General features: G+C 41.3%; 3 protein-coding genes across 10 annotated transcripts in view; 2 read left to right on the top strand and 1 right to left on the bottom strand.

The window, feature by feature from the left end:
- Window positions 1-2,149, top strand: part of ngs (notochord granular surface) — a 4,146-nt gene extending 1,997 nt beyond the window's left edge. Inside the window, exons 4-10 of the mRNA XM_005745637.1 lie at window positions 20-115; window positions 406-540; window positions 628-738; window positions 816-926; window positions 1,019-1,143; window positions 1,671-1,940; window positions 2,056-2,149. Of these exons, the coding sequence (XP_005745694.1) occupies window positions 20-115; window positions 406-540; window positions 628-738; window positions 816-926; window positions 1,019-1,143; window positions 1,671-1,940; window positions 2,056-2,149 (942 nt within the window). The remainder of the gene's footprint in view (window positions 1-19; window positions 116-405; window positions 541-627; window positions 739-815; window positions 927-1,018; window positions 1,144-1,670; window positions 1,941-2,055) is intronic.
- A 219-nt stretch (window positions 2,150-2,368) lies between these two features.
- On the bottom strand, window positions 2,369-7,830 carry pgm3 (phosphoglucomutase 3). The gene is made up of 13 exons (XM_005745622.1): window positions 7,701-7,830; window positions 5,530-5,738; window positions 5,244-5,428; window positions 5,074-5,141; window positions 4,746-4,879; window positions 4,406-4,601; window positions 4,166-4,323; window positions 3,987-4,070; window positions 3,799-3,897; window positions 3,574-3,693; window positions 3,367-3,489; window positions 2,961-3,134; window positions 2,369-2,838 (listed from the first exon to the last, which is right to left on the bottom strand). The coding sequence occupies exons 2-13, from the start codon at window positions 5,734-5,736 to the stop codon at window positions 2,749-2,751; spliced, it is 1,638 nt and encodes a 545-aa protein (XP_005745679.1). The 5' UTR covers window positions 5,737-5,738; window positions 7,701-7,830; the 3' UTR covers window positions 2,369-2,748.
- A 2,140-nt stretch (window positions 7,831-9,970) lies between these two features.
- The window catches only part of LOC102200050 (clathrin coat assembly protein AP180), a 30,116-nt gene continuing 20,996 nt past the window's right edge, over window positions 9,971-19,090 (top strand). For 3 of the 8 annotated variants that reach the window (XM_005745626.1, XM_005745625.1, XM_005745628.2), the window contains exons 1-2: window positions 9,973-10,729; window positions 10,846-11,124. In XM_005745626.1, coding sequence (XP_005745683.1) covers window positions 10,995-11,124 — 130 coding nt within the window. In that variant the 5' untranslated portion in view covers window positions 9,973-10,729; window positions 10,846-10,994. Of the gene's footprint in view, window positions 10,730-10,845; window positions 11,125-19,090 lie in introns of all 8 variants that reach the window. The other 5 variants (XM_005745624.2, XM_005745630.2, XR_312053.1 and 2 more) reach the window with 3 other exon arrangements.

The raw sequence follows: 19,090 nt of genomic DNA on the forward strand, positions 1-19,090 counted from the left end.
TTGTTTCTGTTCTTCTCAGAATGTGGACGAAGCAACCTCAGCCCGGATTGCGCTGGAGAGGCAGCTGGAAAATCTGGAGGTTCAACTGTCCTTCCTGCAGAGAGTTCACAAAGAGGTAACACATAGCTGCCTCGTGGTTGGCATGTCATTCATATTCCCCATCAGTGGTTTAACGGGCTGTAAATTTGCTGGTTATTGTCAAATCCAGCTCGTGTTGATGGACAGAGTGAGTAAGACCATAAATATTGCAGTTATCTATTTGATGTGAAAACTTCAGAGGAAGTCAAACAGACAAGTTCTGATTTATCTGTGGGGCAGAGTGGTAGATTTGCTTTCATAGAATTGAAAATGTTCCTAGCTCATTTAACTGTCCCCCACCCGTGTTTGTTTTTGTTCTACTGAAAGGAAATTGAGGAGTTGATCCTGCACATCTCTTCAGCATCCTCTGAATCTGACTTCATGTTTGGCCTCCCAGACCTTTCCCCTGCCCTAAAACAGATTCAGTCTCAGTACGACAGCATTGCTGCCAAAAACCTGGAGGTAAGTGGCATTGATGAAGCTGAAGTATGCCCCGACTCTGGAGAATTAGTCTCTAGATCTCTTTGCATCTCATTCTGTGTTGTCCAGGAAATGGAGACCTGGTATAGAACCAAGTTTCAGGATCTTGATAACACCTCCAGTGAACATATTCAAAGAGTCCGAAGTATGAGAGAGGAAATTGCTGCCTATAGGAAGAATGTGAGTGTTACTTTCTGTTCTTCTTGTGGTTCATTCTGCAACTTTTCTGGATACTCAGTGTACATATGCACAATTAGATCCTAGACAAAGAACATGAACTGGAGATACTGAAGACAAGGAATGAGTATTTGGAGGCCCAGATCCGTGACAGATTGGAGAAATATAAGAATGAAGAGAAGGGCTTAGAGGTAACTAACTGACTGACTTATAGAGATATTTTTTGTCATCCTATGGCCTGATCACAACAAAAAAACATACACCTCTGATGTAATTTCAACAGGAGCACATTGAGGGAATTAAAGTGCATTTGAAGGTGAGCAAGGAAAAGACTGCTCTGCTGCTGCGAGAATATCAGAACCTCCTGAATGTCAAGATGGCTCTGGAGATTGAGATCGCCACCTACAGGTGAACAAGCATTACAATAGGTTTTAAGCACTTAGAACACTTAAACTGTTAATGTGCACACACACAGATGTGGGTGTGTGGCTTTTACATCAAGTAGAAAATAAATAGTATTATGCAAAAATCTTGAGACACTCCTTTTTTTCTTTACAGTTTGCCTCCAAAGAAACAGATTTCCCTTCTAATTTTCTCAAGGCTTTGTGAAGGTTTTCAATGTTTTTCTTTGGACATTGCCACCCCTTTTTCACTAATTTTCAGTCCAGTTCTTGTACCTGTCCTTATGTGGTAAACCACTTAACACTGACCTATTAATCATTCATTTACAACTGATAAATGAAGCCTCATTAGAAATGGCCTTAGTGGAAGGGTGGCTGTCAAGAAGGAAAACAGGAAGAAAAGGTGGAGGTATGCAAAATTACACAAGATGTGGAAAGAAAATCGGGCAACAGATCAGATGGATGTAAACCGGTAAAACTTTGGTTCAAATTGTCATCAGTTTTCCTTTCTTTTTTCGTATGTTTGTGTGTTAGAAAACTGATTGAGGGGGAAGACAGCCGATTGGGCACCATGGTCCAAAGCCTTTCCTTGACTGGAGGCTTGCAGCTTCCTTCCAGTGATAGCAAATGTGCTCTCTCAGCACCTTCAAAGCTGGGTGGATCTTTGAGTGATACAAGCGGTAACAGCACTGAGAGAGCTGCAGGTGCTGGCCGAATAGCAGCAGCCTCATCAGACATCCAGGCTGATGGTAACTTAGAGAAGCAGGCAACAGTGATGTCCAAGAGAAAGACGGTCCTCATCAGGTAGAGGGCGACTTTGGCACGGAATGCATGACACATAAAACCTGTAACATTTTCAGCCAGATCTCTAGTGACTACACAGTAATCATATCATTCTGTCTGATCTCCCCTTTCCCAGAACAGTTAAGACAGATGAGGACATTTACGAAAGTGACACACAGGAGTGCACCATCGTCATTTCCGGAGCAGCCGATGACACAGATGAAGAATAAACCCCCAGCTCTGTGATTCTTTTTGAGTACATCTGGTGTGCCGTCATCACTCCGCTCTGCCTGGTCCTAACTCTGCTTATCTAACCCTCCTGTGTGACATGAGCATGTCACTGAAAGTAAGAAAAATAAACAGCAAGCAAAAATAGTTGTGGTTGTCAATTCAATCATAGAATTCTATCAGTGTTACTTCACTGTAATTTAAAAAAAAACCCACTCTCCTTTTTTCCATTATTTAATTCAAATAATAGCAGCAAAGCCGATTCAACAGTCATTATGTAAACTTACATGATTTAATGAAAATTAAGGGAATTATTTAAAATAACTGTTCACAAATATCTGGGACCAAGTGAAATGACCACCCACATTAAAACCAGCTGTTTGACTGTTTAAATTTTATATATACACACACACAATTCCCCCAACCTTTATTAATTCCCCTGATGTGTACCCCATCATCAGAGTGACAGAAATACAAAGAAAATAAGGACAATATAAAATCATTTGGTATCACCTGACTTTAAAAAAATAAAAAATAAAATAATGATCAGCAATTCTGTAATTCTGATCGATCAATATGGTGTGTTTGTGTGATTGTGGTTCTAATGCAATGGTTTGGGTTCATCCCCAACTCCTCCAGCAAGGCGATACACTGCAAGGCTGACTTCATGTGCCAGGGCGTCAGCACTCTCCTGAAACAACACAGAGAGCCAGAGTATTATTCACAAACCCTTCCCTTCCAGATATTTTTTAACCTCAGTAACACTGGCATGAGAATCAATAACAGAGAAAACTTGGAAAATAGATTTCTCACCTGCGTGTCTGCCTCTGCATATACTCTCACCACATCCTCGGTGCCAGAGGGCCTCACGAAGGAGCGAGCCTGTCTGTACTTCTTCACTAAATTGTCGATGGCCTCCTGCAGGCCTGCTGGGGTCACCGCCCGCCTCTCTGCGTCTGTTGTGTCTATCACCCTGCGGTCCGCCACCTACACAAAAAAAGAAAAAGAAAAAAGATCACCCTCAGGAGCCACTATCTCTAACTGGCTATGTGCAGGGTTATAGTAGACAAACGTTTATCTAAAAAAATAAAAGCCTCCTTAGATTGGTTCGGCACTGCTGTATCATACTATGGAATAAATTAAATGTAAAGTGCGTATTTCTTTCTATCAGTCACACTTTATATCCTGGATATAATACATAACTATACAATATGAGCACCTTGACTTTAAGTTGCCTATTTGGCAGGTCGGTATAAATGGTGTCCCACTGCTGGATAGTCATTCCTTTGATGGCCAGTATGGCTTCAATCAGCAGCATGTCAGAAATGGCATCTCCTACAGTCTTTAAAAGAAAATATCAACGTTAACAAAAGAGCTCCATAGTCTGCATGAGCTCAGTTCAACATTGATGTCAGCGTGAGCGTGCCTGGTTGATGACGTTGATCGTGTTTCGCAGCAGGAGAGCTGCTTTCTTCCTCTCGTCGTTGACGTTTGTGTCCTCAGCCAGCTGCTGGATTTTCTCTTCAGCTGCCTTGCTGAACAACACCTGATCCAAACACAAACAAACGCAGGATGACACATTACTTCTGATTTTTAGCCTTACAGGTGATTTTCAGTGCATTTAAATATGTGTGCATATGTGTGTACTCACTGTTCCGTGGCCATTGGCCTCAAAGTACACACCGACATCAAACTCCTGGGCTACATGGTGAAGATGCTTCACTCCAGTCTTCGTACACCTCACTAAGACCTAAGTGTCAAATAAATCTGTGAGAACCGTCCTCTCCATATAAATACTAAATAAAACACCTGAATTCTCTGTGGAATTTTTTTTGTCACCTTCATTGTGTTCTCCAGATAGTGTGTTGAACTTCCATTAGCATAAGCAGTTTGCACTACTGCTATCTTCAAGTCTAGTCCAGCCTGTGCATTCCAAGGGAGAAAAAATACAAAGAACAGCGATTCTTGGTAAGTGCGTGCCCGTATGTCATTTACATGATTTTTTTTTTAGAGTATACCTGTGTGAGCAGCTCTTTGAGAAAAGTGCTGATGAGGGTAGCCATCTTGTCTCCATCCAGCAGGTGAAATGTTCCTTCAGAGTCCGTGTAGTAATAAACTATTCGATCGGCGTCGCCATCAAAGGAACAGCATCGCTCTCCTGGGTTAATCTTAATGCCTTCATGTGAGAATGCAAGACAGGTCTCGCATATTAAAACGATTACAGTACATTCAAGTAATTTAACTGGCCCTATGCGCACCTGTTGGGGGTTTTTGCTGCACCTTCACATAGTCGGCTCCGCACTGGTGGTTCAGCCTTCCTTTGCTGCCATCATTATTAAGAGAAATTTGTAGCTCTTTCTTCAGGTGACTCTCCATCTCACGTACCTTCAGAGCCCCAATGCCATTAGCGCCATCCAGGCAGAGGTGCTTCTGGTCATCCGTACGGTTGGACGTCTAATGGAAAGAAAACCATGGAGGAGAGAAAGAAAGGAGTAGTTCCTGGATGAATGAATGTATCATAAAACACGTTGACACAAACAAACAAAGAGTGACTGAATGCAAGCGCAAAATAACACACGACACACTTCTGCTTCTTACATTCTTGGTGAGCTGAATGAAAGCTTGGCAGAATTTAGTGTAGTATCCTTCCACTGTGGCCTCTCCATATTTACCCTGCGTGTTTTGACAGCAGACCATGTAGTGAAGCTGAGGGGTGGTCACCAAACCATAGTCTGAAAGGACAGATGGAAAGGATAAAAAGGCAGATAAGGAGCCAGAAGAAGAACCAACAATAAAAGAACAAAAACAAAAACAAAAAAGCCAAGCAAAGAAGGAAACTAATACATTGCAAAGCATATATTTTAATGCAACCCAGCTGAGGGGCAGCCAATCACAGGAATATCTTTTAGGTATCCACTTCTCTTACCTTTGCTGTGACCACCAAGAGCAGAAACTCCATCCAGTACTGCTTGTGAAAGGCTGGCACTGCTGCTCCTACAGGCAGAGGACACGACTGTAAAGAAGCTATTCTACTCATACACACAGGTTTATATTTGATCAGTTTTTGATTTATTTGTTTGTAGTAAGACATTATACCTAGTATCTTTTCCCACAAACACATTAGCCTCCTGGCTCATGTTAATGGCCTCCTTTTCTATAATGTTCTTCAGAGCAGTGAGCAAGTCTTCCTGATCTGCATTGGCCAGCTGGGTGGCATGCTCCTCCCAGTCCTGTGTCACCATCTCGCCCATCGGGTCAACGAGCTTCACGCCGTTGTCTTCCTACACAAGTACAGACACGATGAGACAAACAGGAATGGGCTGAAGTTGTAATTTATGATGAAAATAAACCATAGCTATTTGCGCTTATGAATCCCTCTAACCTCTGGGTTGTGCGATGCAGTGACCATGACACCGATGGTTGCTTTGGTCTTTTTGGAGCGCACTGTGGCCAACAGACCCATCCTGAACATGATGTGGTCCAGCTGTTTGGCGTTGGTCCTGAAGCCAGAAGTACCATACTGCAAAACAAGCCCTGCGGGCTTCGGGTGCAAAGCGGACAGCTTTGATATTTCTTGAAATTCGGCCATTGCTGAAACATATCAGAAAAGCATCAGTGGCAGAGAAAGTGTTAAGATCTTCCTTAAAAGCCCCGCCATGTTAACCTTACTTGAATTATAACATGTACAGTTATTATTATGCAATAAAAGCAGGGGATTCAAGCTACCAATGCTTACCATAACACTTATCAAAAAAAATGATTATCTGTTTATTAACAGATAATTTTTAAAATAAACTCTTTAACAAACAATGGACTATTTAGAGGAGTTCTGAAGTTCCCTAAAAGTTCCCTGATATTGTTTTTAAATAAGGAATTCTCGAAAAATGTTCTTTGGAGAATTTTGTACAAGTCTTTGTTATTAAAGAACGTTCCCTTTGAAGTTTGTCTTTAAAGTTTCACAAATTAATTTTGAATGAAAGTTTTATGATGGTTAAATGAAGGTTTTACAAAACAAACCCTCAGAGAACATTCCTAAAAAAAAGAAAATTGCAAACACTAAATTTGTAGGAAACACTCTATGCATCTTCTCTCAAGACTCTTTTTCATAAAGTCCTAGAGGGAATCTTCAGGGTGTGCTCCCTCTAAACAATAGTTTTCACAAAATAATTTCTGGGTAACTCCTCAGGTAGTGTTCCCTGGAGGTTCCTGAAGCCTCTCTGAAGGTTTCAGAGAATTACATTTTTCAGGGAACCTTTGCTAAAAAGGTTCTTCACATTTTTTGTGAAGAAAAAAAGAATTCCTTTTACAGAAGTTTGCACTGCCACATTAGTAAATCCAGCATACACTTTAGCTGTATTAAACAGAACTATAAAACCAAATTCATTGGAGTAATAAAGAACATCTTATTCAGAAAAGCAATGTTGTAAAATCGGTAGAAACGAGAGGTATGAATGTCATCGAGCTTGAAGTAACTCATGTACTAAGTACTATGTTAAAATGGTTGGAGCATTTGTAAAAAATTAACATTATGGTTTAGTATCCTGCCATATCTTTTACAAAAAGCTGGAGGAATAACATTAATGTTGATGTAATTAAAAGTTAGTTAAGTTTCAAGTTTTCTGATTATCACGCTGTTAATTAAGTTACATAGACACTGTTCATTAATGTTTGTCGTAAAAAAAAAAAAGCATTTCCTGTGTTAGAATATGATATGATTAAGTTTCGGGTTTCTATAAAGAGCCAAGGTGGAATTTCGGTGTGTAAGCCTTTTGATTATTGGAAAGTTTTATATTTATAAGTGTAGTTTTATTATTCCAAGTTTTTCTGCATTTAAAAATTATGCAATTTATCTTCAGTGTATAAAATGATTGGAAAAGAGGATTGCTTTAAAACAGAAATACTTGGAATGAGTTAATTTAAGGTACTTCATTTATTTGTTTATATTCTGTTTTTCTTTGCTGGCTGGAATATTTGATGAACATGTTTGACAGTAATGCCTGTTTGTTTACTTGAAGGCAGTTTAGTAAAAGGATAAATAAATAAATACAATTTTGGCTCTAGCAAAGGTAATACCACCTGTATATGTTATGTGTGTGTGTGTGTGTGTGTGTCCCAGCTTTACTGTTTGAACATAATTGCAAAACAAGCCTAGTAAACCATGAAGGTTATTACTATAAATAATGGTTCGCTAATCGTAATTTGGGTAAAATGTTTTAATTAGTCGTGATTTTGATTTGAGGTCACATGTCCAAGCCCTTGTCTGGAAATGCTTACTTTATTAAAATGTTGTTTATCATATTTAACCATATTTAATAGGCTAAAAACACGGCGACTGGACTAAACACTGACAGCGCTTAATGAGGGCAAAGTATAAAGCTCAATAAAATGAAGCACAAAAAATGAATGGCAAAGAAAGTTACGTGCTTCTCCCAAGCAAAATAAGTTACATAAAATCGTCTCAAGCCACATAAACCAAGAGACTACAATAAACGCGTTGTGTTTAAACCAAAGGTTGCGCTGTGCAGCAGATTCGCTTAATTTTAATTTACTTACTGTTGTGTTTTCTGAAGTATCTCCACTACAGTGCAGTCAGTGAAAAGCTTCCTGGATCTAGGTTCCTCCTTGTCACTACCGGTACGGATCGGGTAGTGACACTCCTTCTCCCTTCTCACGGGAGACGTGGCTTCATTTCCGCGTACGTCACGTGTTGCGAATACACAGCGCATGCTCAGCCAGAGTCGAGCGGTTTTTTTTGTTTGTTTGTTTTTTATACTTTACTGTCGGTACATTTTATTTTCCTAATTATCGTATTTTTTTTTCCAGCTCATTTTCACAATGAGAAAGAAAACAAAAACAAAAGTAAAACAACACAGAAGTAAAACAAAATTAAAATACACAAGTGATACAACTGAGGGTTCTATTTAGAGCTCTGCAGAGCACTGGATCGTGACGTCGCCGACGTCATGCATTATAGTGCCCTGACTGGGCACCTCCCGTACACTTCATATCAGACATCTCTGTCATGGGTACAGGCTGCAGGACAGCTGCGAAAGCAAAAATCTTTATTCCTTTGTTTGACAATGAAATCTGGGTAGGATTTTACACCTCAGACACACAGAAGTCTCTGCGACTCCCTCTGACTGGCATCACCACAAGCCCTTCCACTTGCTGCTGCACCAAAACATGAAGTGTTGTAATGAAACACTGTACCATAATAAAATACATGAAAAACAATTTAACATATGAATTACTCTAATTCTGAAAGATTCACTGTACAGTTTAGTGTAACTATAGTGTAGAAACGTAAGGGCATTATGACACTGCAATATTAAAATTCCAAGTAAAACCTTTTGCCTAATAAAGATGTATGTGGTGCTATAAGATGTAAAATTATAAACTGGAAAAGAAAAGAAATATGTAAACCTGCAGCATTAAAAATACCAAGTAAAAAGAAACTATGCAAAGTGTCTTTGCAGGGCCAAAGATCCAAAAAATGTTTTTCTGCATGAATCACAGAGCCAAGCCTCACTGGTTGCCTGACTGAGTCCCACAAATGTTTTGTTGAGAAAATGTTGCATTCTGTGTTGATCTTATAGTAAAGAATGCTAGTAACCCAGCTTCTACATTTAAATCAGCATTATGGGTGGGTAAACACTGTACATCTGTGTGGTTTTAAAAGCATTTTATGAATGTCTGCGTACTTGAACTGGTTTGGCCTGTAAGAAAGGGGAAAGAGTTGCTGAACTAATAAAGTTTAGCCTATATGAAAGCAGGAAAAAAATGTCAACTGTGTGAGTTAAAAGTTTCAAGAGTCTAGACTTTATTGTCATCATGCAAGCATAACAAAATGAAGGCAATACTTCTTCACACAGTGCAATAAAACTTAGAGAAGCTAAAAAATACTGATATAAATATGAATATAAACAATATATATAAACATAATTTATGACATGCGTTAAAATGTATAGTTTGAATAAGTGTGTATATGTCTACTCATAACTATATAAAACCATTCCAGGTGACGACCCCATGAAGCTCATTAAGAGAATGCCAAGAGTGTGCAAAGCAGTAATCAAAGCAAAGAGTGGTTATTTTGAAGATCTAAAACATGTTTTGAGTTATTTCACACTTTTTTGTTTCTGCATAATTCCATATGCTTTAAGTGAAAATCTACACTGTAATAGTCATCAAAATATAGAAAAAACATTAAATAATTAGGTGTGTCCAAACCTTTTACTCATATTATATTTAAATATATGTATGTGTGTAGTTTCACACCTACTGATCACTAGTTAGGCAGCGTAAGTCACCATGGCAATTTAGCCTGGCAAGAAGTGAATCCAGGGTCAACCTTGAAGTTAACCTGGATAAGCCCAAATCTGGCTGCAGGCTGGTGTCCATCTTTTTTTAAAAATAATTATCTTGTTAATAATTAAATTAAAAAACCTAGCCTAAATAACAAGAACATAAACAAGATTCACAATATCAGATAAGCCAAGGGCTCATAATAGCAGCATAAATGACTAACTTTGGATTTACGTGAACAACAACATGGCCGGGTCTACCCAGAATGCATCGTGATTATCGAGCTCTCTGGCAGAGTTGAGCTACAAGCAAATACGCTAACTCACCATATGGCATACATCCCCAATATCATCTGCTCTGAATACAAAATACGTGATGTTCCCAAATACAAAACAAAAAAATATTGTGATCAGTAGTTTTTTGTGGTTTAACATGTGATTAAAAATACCTCTGCCGATCATATATTTAAAAGGAGCCTGCTTAGAGCAGGAATTGTTTCACCTTCATCATCTGTCACTCCGCGTGATCTACGAGCAGCCCCGGTGGGATACAGCCCACATGCAGCAGCTAGTATGCCACCATGACGCTGGTGTATTAACCCTTTGGCGCAAATTGATAGCGATTTCTGTACTGTGACCCCCCGTGCCCACACCCCTTTAAGAGACGTGGTGATGCGACGTGTGTCACCCAACCCTGTCCGAGAAGCTGCCGAGAGGAGAGTCTGGATGGACTTGTAGACAGGTCAAATAAATAAACAAACCACAGGGGGAAGGGGAAAAGGAAATTCCCTCCTCGCTTTTCCTGTTCCCGAGCCTCTTGCGCTGCGCAGTGTTGGCGACGGGAAGCGGTGCGCAATTTTCTATCTGAGGAAAGGACCACAGCCTGAAACGGCATTTCCGAACCGAGACTGACGGATCAAAGAGGAAAGAAAAGCCGCAATCTGACGACCTGCTTTGCACTGCGGGTTCTTCGTTTATTCAAAAGCTTTTTTTTTTTAATGCAACAACGAAGGAGGGAAAGGGAGCCAAAACCGGTGTTCCCCCCAACAGGGACATTTGACCGACTTATGCAGCGCTGATTTATATACCTTATTTTTCAGAAACACTGTTCTACGATTAGACGAGTCTATTCCATTGCTGGAATAAATTTCACCGGGTTGAGAAAATAGCTTTCGTCGCCAGCTTGTTACATAACCGAGTGGCTTTAGCTCTCCAAGGTGCTGAACTGAACGCTCGGAGCCTATAACAGAACGAGCCGCCGGGAATTCACAACCTTGCGTAAGTCTACTCATGCAACGGCGAATATTAACAACGTGACCACATGATTTACTGCGAAAATAACATTTATCCAGCTCATTTTCTCTGCTTTTCCCCCACCCCCTCCCACACATAAGGTCGCAGGCCTATATTATCTAGGAGAGGGACGCACTCATCTCACTGAACCGCAGGGAAGAAGCTGGGTTGTATTCGTATTTTTCCCCCCTCCCCCTCACCGTCCTGTGGTGAAATAAATTCCTGAGGAGGTCGAAACAACTAGGAGAAAATGTCGGGGCAAACGCTCACGGATCGCATTGCCGCTGCGCAGTACCAGCTAACGGGATCGGATATGGCCCGGGCTGTCTGCAAAGCCACCACTCACGAAGTGATGGCGCCCAAGAAAAAGCACCTGGAATGTAAGTGTGGCCCTCATCCTCACTGCACTGACTGTAGCTTTATAGGTCCTAGGCCTTACATATTACACAGCCACACACGCAGACCATGCCAGCATCATGGGCTTGTTCGTTCCGTTTACTTAAATGGGTGTGCTGCAGGATATAGTAGCCATGGTGATGACCCCCTCTGTTGACCCTTTGTGTCCAGCGAAGATGGTGGACACCCAGGGAGAAAGAAGGAGAGATTGGGAAGGAGAAACGTATGATTTTAAGGTAGTTTGACAGACCCATTTAACTTTCCCTTCCCCTGCTGTTTCAAGGCCACTTTCTTTTACTCCATGCTGAAACCGACTGTAACCGAGGTGGTGCAGCGTACAGGAGCCTGTGCACTAACTGGGTTAGAGTGGAGCCATTTAAGACCAATAAAGTCACAGCTGAATTAAATTACAAACCTCACAGCTTCATTGACACATCTACAGATGACAGCAGGAGCCACCTCCACAAATCATCATTACCACAAACACTGAGTCAACCCAAAGCAGTGGCACTGCTCTGGATAGTTTGATTGGCTCTCTTTCTTGTATGTCTGCCTGTGTGTTTTCCAAGGTTGTGTGTGTGTGTGGTCAGGTCTAGTCTGGTCCTGTGTCTTCTGCTAGGACTTTATATCTTGTGATCCACTCCCCTGCTGAATAATTTAAAAATCAGCCAATGGCTGTCTTGCATAATTTACAAAGCCAAAGGTGACAATGCAAAAGCTAGACTACACCAGAGAGCATTGTTTCCTCATTCTCTGCTGCTCCATGTGATCGTTTCAGTGTTTCCAGCTTTCAGTGGTGCTGATTTGGACATGTGCATGTGTGGACGTGTTGGGAAAACCTTTACCGGCACTGCTTGTAGCCTTTTTGTCCAAGGACATAAAACTGCTGCAGACATGTAGAGATTTCTCTATATATTTTCATTTAGTAAGCTATAACATAAACATGTGTCTTTTATTTCCATAATCAAATAGGTTATACTGGGTCTATTTCTAGGGTAATTCAACAGGGCAGTTCAACAGACTTCTGGTATGTAGGCCACTGTGCCTCTGCTGCAGTCTTGGCTGGAGGAAATTCCTCACCTCAAAACAGTAAAACACATTTTCACTATGAAGACCTATGAAGAACCACACATAGCAAAAAAATCTAATAAACAACTAAAGGCTCACTAGGGTAATTTTTAATGATCAAAACATTTCTAATTAGCTAGCTTTCAGTGTTTTAGTTTAATAATATTAAATATATTATGCAACTACAGGTTTTAGTTATTGCTTGGTGATTATTAGGGTTATTCAATGCTTGACATGCATGTGTAGCGGTGGTTGTGCAGTGCAGTTGCCAAGGGAACAGATTAATAGTGTCAGGGGGCAGTGTAATGACAGAAGGGGACTCTGAGAAGAAAGAGTGGAAATGACAGGCCTGTCATCACTAGACTGCAGAGGAAATCACAATGGATGTGTAGCTATTAAACTGAGACATTTGTTTTGGTCTTTCAGTACAGTTAACTGTCTGACCTTTTTAGTGACATGGTCCACTTTTATGAGAACAAATTACTGATTTGATTGTCTTCAGCAACATAATAAGTAGCCTTAGAAGAAGCAGGTGTGTAAATATGGATTAGTAAGAACATACAGGTGCCTTTCCACCCATGAATAAACTACAAACTAAAAGCTCAAAATGTTATGTGCTTTTCCTTTGGAGCAAAAATCGCCTTGTCTTTTGACTTAGATGTCTGTGTTTGATTTTATTATGAAACGGGCTGGGGTTAAATGACACACTGCATTGAATTTTGTATTTCTGGTTTGTCTAGTCATGCATGGTTATGGCAAACATAGTGAAAGAAACAATGGAGGGCATGTACAGAGTTAATGTATCCACCCAAGGTCAATGAAAGAGTAGCGTTTTCTCATCACCACAGGCACTGATTGTCCGTTTTTTAAAGGTCAAATTGGTATAAAAATTGCTGTTATGAACAGTGTCCCAGTGTTCTTACCTGATCTAGAACTATGTCATACGAGCTTTAGATTATTCAGTCAGTAGTTTAGTACCTGAGTCAGCCTGGCTTTTTCCAGATGTAGAACACGTGCCCACTGGCATCTATAAACTTCACAAACTAACATTTTACATCTCCTCGATTTAAAGATGCAATTCATAAGTGGACGGGGTTGCTGGATAAATGATATGACCTCACTTATATGCTGTGTGGGCCAGTCCTTGGTATTGCCTATTGTCAGTGACTCTGGGAGGGGGCATCTAAAGCATGTGTGAGGAAGTATAAATGCAGGAAGAAACCAAACTGCTAAGACATCAGACATCATTGAGTTTATGTTTTTTTCATTGACTGTCTTTCATTCAGCATGATTAAAAAGAGTAAAGAATCACAGACTGTAAAAAAAAAAAAAAATCCTCTCCGGACAACATTGCTATTCCGTCACCTGGTGCTAGCTAATTAGCATGCTAACTTCAGCAGACAGTACAATATACTAACTTACATATTTGACAACTTCAACATACTGTAATGTCCTATTTTTTTTTATTCTTCACAGTCTGTTTAGTTAGATTAAGTTTCTAAACAGTGTTTTAAAGAAACACTGTATATATTGAAAGTGGAATATTGCTATTTTCAGATTGCAGAGTAACATGGAAGAGGCTTTATGGTGTAGTGGATTATAAGTGAAAGATCCCTGGTTGGATGCAGACCCAAAGGGAAGAGACACAACTTCCTTTTGGGTCTGCATCTGCATAAAAATTCTGCCAACTCAAACAAATGGAGCTACTTGCTGTAGGGAGTGTGTGGTGTGGGAGCACTAACTTCCTAATTTCCTGTTGTCAGCGTGAGATGAATTTACTAGCTTTGGCTAATTTTGATGTATTTAGATAAAGCAAGGCTAGAAAGTTTTCCCCTGTTTTGAGAACTTATGCTAACCTGTGCTAACCATCAAATATCCTTATCCATGCACTGTATTTCACATATAAACACTAGAGTAATGGTAGAATAGAATAGAATAATCCTTTAATTGTCCCACAAGGGGAAATTTGGGTGTAACATCAGCAAGAAAGACACATATACAAACAAACAGTACACAAGACACAGAACAGAAACATACACAATTTTTACATATTTACATCAACGACAATGGTTAACAAAAACAGAGTACTGTACCTTTATTAAATTAAATAAAATTTAATACAGATCAGAGGCAAACCGTGGTTATAGTGTGAATCGGTTGATAAAATAGTGCCAAGTTACAGCGCTGATGTAAACATCTATGTTTGTTGGGAGCAGTTCTGATTGTACAGTCTGACAGCTGCAGGGAGGAAGGACCTGCAGAAACGCTCCTTCATGCATCAAGGATGCAGCAGTCTGTCACTGAAGGAGCTCTGCAGTTCAGTAACATTTACATGCATAGGGTGGGAGACTCTGTCCATCAGAGATGTTATTTTGGCCAGAGTCCTTCTGTCTCCCCCCACCTGCACTGGGTCCAGGGTGCATCCCAGAACAGAGCTGGCCTTCCTAATGAGTTTATCCAACCTCTTCCTCTCAGCTGCCGATAAACTACTGTTCCAACATACAACACTGTAAAAAATGACGGATGCCACCACAGAGTCATAGAAGGTCTTTAAAAGCGCTCCCTGGACTCCAAATGACCTCAGCCGCCTCAGCAGGTAGAGTCTGCTCTGACCCTTCCTGTAAAGAGTATCAGTGTCGTGGCTCCAGTCTAGCTTATTATTCAGGTGAACACCCAGGTACCTATACGAGTCCACTATCTCAATGTCCACTCCCTGGATGTTCACCGGTGTCAGTGTGGTGGGTCTGCATCTCCGGAAATCCACCACCAACTCCTTGGTTTTCCTGGCATTGATCAGCAGGTGGTTCTGCTGGCACCAGTCCACAAAGTCCAGTCCACTGTCTGTACTCTGAGTCATCCTCACCTGTGATGAGGCCGACTATGGCAGAGTCGTCAGAGAACTTCTGTAGGTGGCAGCGTGGGGAGTTGATGGAGAAGTCTGCAGTGTAGAGGGTGAAGAGGAACGGTGCCAGCACAGTTCTCTGTGAGGCCCCCGTACTGCAGACCAGCATATCAGAGACACAGCCCTGTGACATCACATACTGTGGGCGTTCTGTGAGGTAGTCCAGAGTGGTGGTCCACTCACGATAGCTCCAGCTTGTCTCTCAGAAGTCGTGCCTGGATGGTGTTGAAAGCACTAGAGAAATCAAAGAACATGATCCTCACAGTGCTTTCAGGCTTCTCCAGGTGAGTCAGAGCTCGGTGCAGGAGGTAGATGATGGTGTCCTCCACCCCGATGCCAGGCTGGTAAGCAAACTGCAGCGGATGAAGACCTCACCAGGAGGCGCAGATGGTTTAGAACCAATCTCTCGAGGGTCTTCATCAGATGTGATGTCAGGGCTACCGGCCTGTAGCTGCTGAGGTCCTTGGGATGGGAGGTCTTTGGTACCGGTACCGGAGAAGACTCTTCTTCTCCTTGAGGACAGCCTTTATTTCAGGATTTATCCATGGCTTGTTGTTAGAAAAACACCGTACCTTTATGATGGGTATGGTGTTGTACACACAGAAGTTCATGTAATCCGTAATGCGGTCTGTGATGCTGTTGAGGTCATCCTCCAAAGGGCTGCAGAGGTTGTCCCATACAGTAGAATGGAAACAGTCCCTCAGGGCCTCTTCAGTCTCTGCCAACCATTTCCTAACTGTGCATTTCACAACTGGTTCTCTGTGTACTAAAGGTTTATACACAGGCTGGAGATGAACCAGGTTGTGATCTGAGCCCCCCAGGGGAGGGAGAGGTGATGAGCTGTATGCCTCCTTGGTGTTAGCATACAGTAAGTCCAATGTTTTATTGTCTCTGGTGTGGTAGGTGACATACTGGGTGAAGGCGGGGAGAGTGGAGGATGGGGAGATGTGATTAAAGTCCCCAGAGATCAGGAAAAGGGCCTGAGGATGCTGTGTTTGGAGTCTGCTGGTTACAGTGTGCAGGATCTCACAGGCTGCTGCAGCGTTAGCAGAGGGCGGGACATACACAGCTATCATAATGACGTGTGTAAACTCTCGCGGTAAATAGTGCGGTCTCATGCTAACCGCTAGCAGCTCAATGTCCTTACAGCCTAGCGTCTCTTTGATAGATAAATGACCAGAGTTACACCATCTATCGCTCACAAACACAGCCAAACCCCCTCCTCTCTTCTTACCACTTTTCTTTTTTATGTCTGCCCGGACCAGATGGAAACCATCTATGTTTATGTGTGAGCCCAGAGTTAGCGTGGTTAGCCACGACTCTGTGAAGCACATCACGCTGCATTCCCTGTAGCTCCTCTAATGTCGGGTTAGAGCCGCCAGTTCATCCATTTTTTGGGGAGCGATCTCACGTTCCCCATAATAACAGATGGAATCGCTGGCCGGTACCTCCTAACCTTACTGCGACGCCCAATCCCGGCCCGAGTGCCGCGTCTCTTCCTCCTCACCTATTGGGGGATGTTGGCTCGCTTGGCGGTAGGCAGAACAGCGGAGGCCCCGAGGGCTAACAGCTGATCCCTGCTGTAAACAATTGGCGGTCGGACCTCCACGCGCTCTCCGGACACAGATGCCGTAAAAAATGTGATAAAAAACACGATTGTCCATAAAATTCTGAGCTTCATTGTGGAGTAGTACAGTCCTCAATAAAAAAAACAAGAACAAGAAATACAATAACAACAAAAAAAGAGAAAAAAGGACTCGGTCAGGTCGGAGCGGCGCCGGAATCCATGGTACCTTCTGTTAGCAAGTTTTTTCCCCCATATGTTAGCTGATTAAAAACATTCTGCTAAGTGGTGCAGTGAGGTCCCATATGAGATACTGGTCACATTAAAAGCTCCTTATTTAACTTTTATTTACCATAGAGATTGTAATGTTTAGCTAGCTGTATATGCTAGGTCTGAAATTTATGTGCTATATATTTCCAATGAACAACCGCCTAAAGTATTATTGATAGCATTATAAATCTACACATGTAGCACAGTAAGCAGATGTGTTCTGCTTACCATTATCTAGAATATTCGGGCTGGTGCACGATTTTGTTGTGTAACTGTAAAACTCATTCCTCAGACTAGGATGTAGGGTAGAAAACGCACACCGAGACACTGTGGTGCAGAGAAATACACAGTGTGAGGCCTCGCAGTTCATTCTTAGAACTCGTGGATTACCGTAAGAGTCTTTATTTAGCTCAGCCAATCCTCATTATGCACACATAGGCACACCAGTTGTATGTCAGTGTGTGTTTGTTTCGGGTTATGGTACCACAACACGGCAGCATGGATTACAACCCGTGATATGGCTAATATGGCAACATAGCTAACATCCATAAACGGATGAGATTATGTATGTAAATTGATATTTATTATGAGCTGGACATCTGAGAAAATGGCTCTTGGTTAGTGCTGTGCTCATGCTGCTAATAGAAATCTAAACTTGTAGCTGTGCCAGTGACATGATAATGTTATATAATCAAATCTCCGCCATTGTGGATCCTGACTCTGTTTGTGTGTGTTTGAAAAAGCTTCAGGACAATCTTTAACAAAACATAGAGTATATTCAAATAAGGGAGGGGGATGATTGGTTGAAATGATAAAAAATGAGAGAAGATTTTCTTTAACATAGACTAAATGACACTAAAGTGGGAAAATGGAGACTAAATCATATCTAAACATGTACAGTGGAAGGACTGATGTCACCCCAACCTTCATTAAAAACATCAGACATCTTTGGAGCAGCTGAAGTGTCGCTGTTACCATCTGGTGAAGCTGTACAGATGGACTGGGGTGTAATTAGTTCAACAAAGATCAAAAGAAGAGCTGTGATCATCACTGTGAACCAGCTAAAACACATTCATGGAGCACATCCACCTGCTGTTTATTTTCATTTTGTCCGGTTCGTTTTGTGCTAAGATCATCAGTTCCATCAGATTATCAGTGAGACATCCTACAACACCACAGACAAAAAGCTGATAATGAAGACGTGTTAGGTGATGAGCAGTGTGTAGAACAGGGTGTGTGAGGTGTAGCAACCAACCACAACAGAAAAGAACAGGATCAGTGATTAGTAATAATCTGTTTACAGCACCCCAAGCATTAAAACCCCCAACCCCCCAACCAGCCTGTTGTCTGGACCCTGAGCAGCTTCATTGCTCAAACTCGTATATCGCTTCTTTTATTGCACACTCATCTGACTCCCTACTGTTCTCTTCCTTCTTGTCATCCCTTTTCTCATCACCTTGCAGACTTGTGGTCTGGTTTAATTTATAGTTTGCTCTCTACCTATTTGAAACAAGCTCAAGGTCTATTGAATACAATGGCCTTCCACTCCCTCCATTATCACAGATGTCTGCCAATATTTGCTGCATTTCTTTCTGTATGGATGCACTCAGTTGTGTCCTTGTTGTTCAGATGCCAATGTCAGCAGGACACAAAACAATGTACAGCTACACTATGCTATGTTTAAGCGAGCAAGAACATATAAAACGAAATGTTCATCTGTTCTACTGCCACAGTGAGCACAACATATACAAAATCTACCAATGGATACATTTCTTCATTTACACTTCATAAATGCCTGTCAGTGCCCTCTCAAAGTGTTACTTCTTCTGTTTCAACTAAACTTTTTGTGCCTACTTTTCAGCCGCATGCTATATCCTTTCTTTATTGGAAAGAAAACAAACTGATGCCAAACTCAATCAAAGCATGAACAAAGGAAAAAAAGAATAAACAAACTGTTCATTATTCATTGCAGATAGGCATGGATGATGCAGAACCGTTCACAGTTCATGTCATCATACCATTATTTTAAGCTTGTGAGCAATGCTGATGCACAGTATATGGACAAAAGTATTGGCCCACACCTCTTAATCTTTGAATTTAGGGCTTTCATTCAAATATATAAAATCAAGTACTGAGTACTTAGCCA

The sequence above is a fragment of the Pundamilia nyererei genome, unplaced genomic scaffold (genome assembly GCF_000239375.1).
Source record: "Pundamilia nyererei isolate P.nyererei 1_Seehausen unplaced genomic scaffold, PunNye1.0 scaffold00161, whole genome shotgun sequence".
NCBI lineage: Eukaryota > Metazoa > Chordata > Actinopteri > Cichliformes > Cichlidae > Pundamilia > Pundamilia nyererei.

Bases quoted from the DNA above. Each gene is read 5' to 3' on its own strand.
- pgm3 (XM_005745622.1), bottom strand. From the start codon at position 5,736: ATGGCCGAATTTCAAGAAATATCAAAGCTGTCCGCTTTGCACCCGAAG. The intron at 4,324-4,405 runs GTGCGCATAGGG...TCTCACATGAAG, and splicing joins GCAGCAAAAACCCCCAACAG to GCATTAAGATTAACCCAGGA. The intron at 2,839-2,960 runs GTGAGAAATCTA...GTGTTGTTTCAG, and splicing joins ATGCAGAGGCAGACACGCAG to GAGAGTGCTGACGCCCTGGC.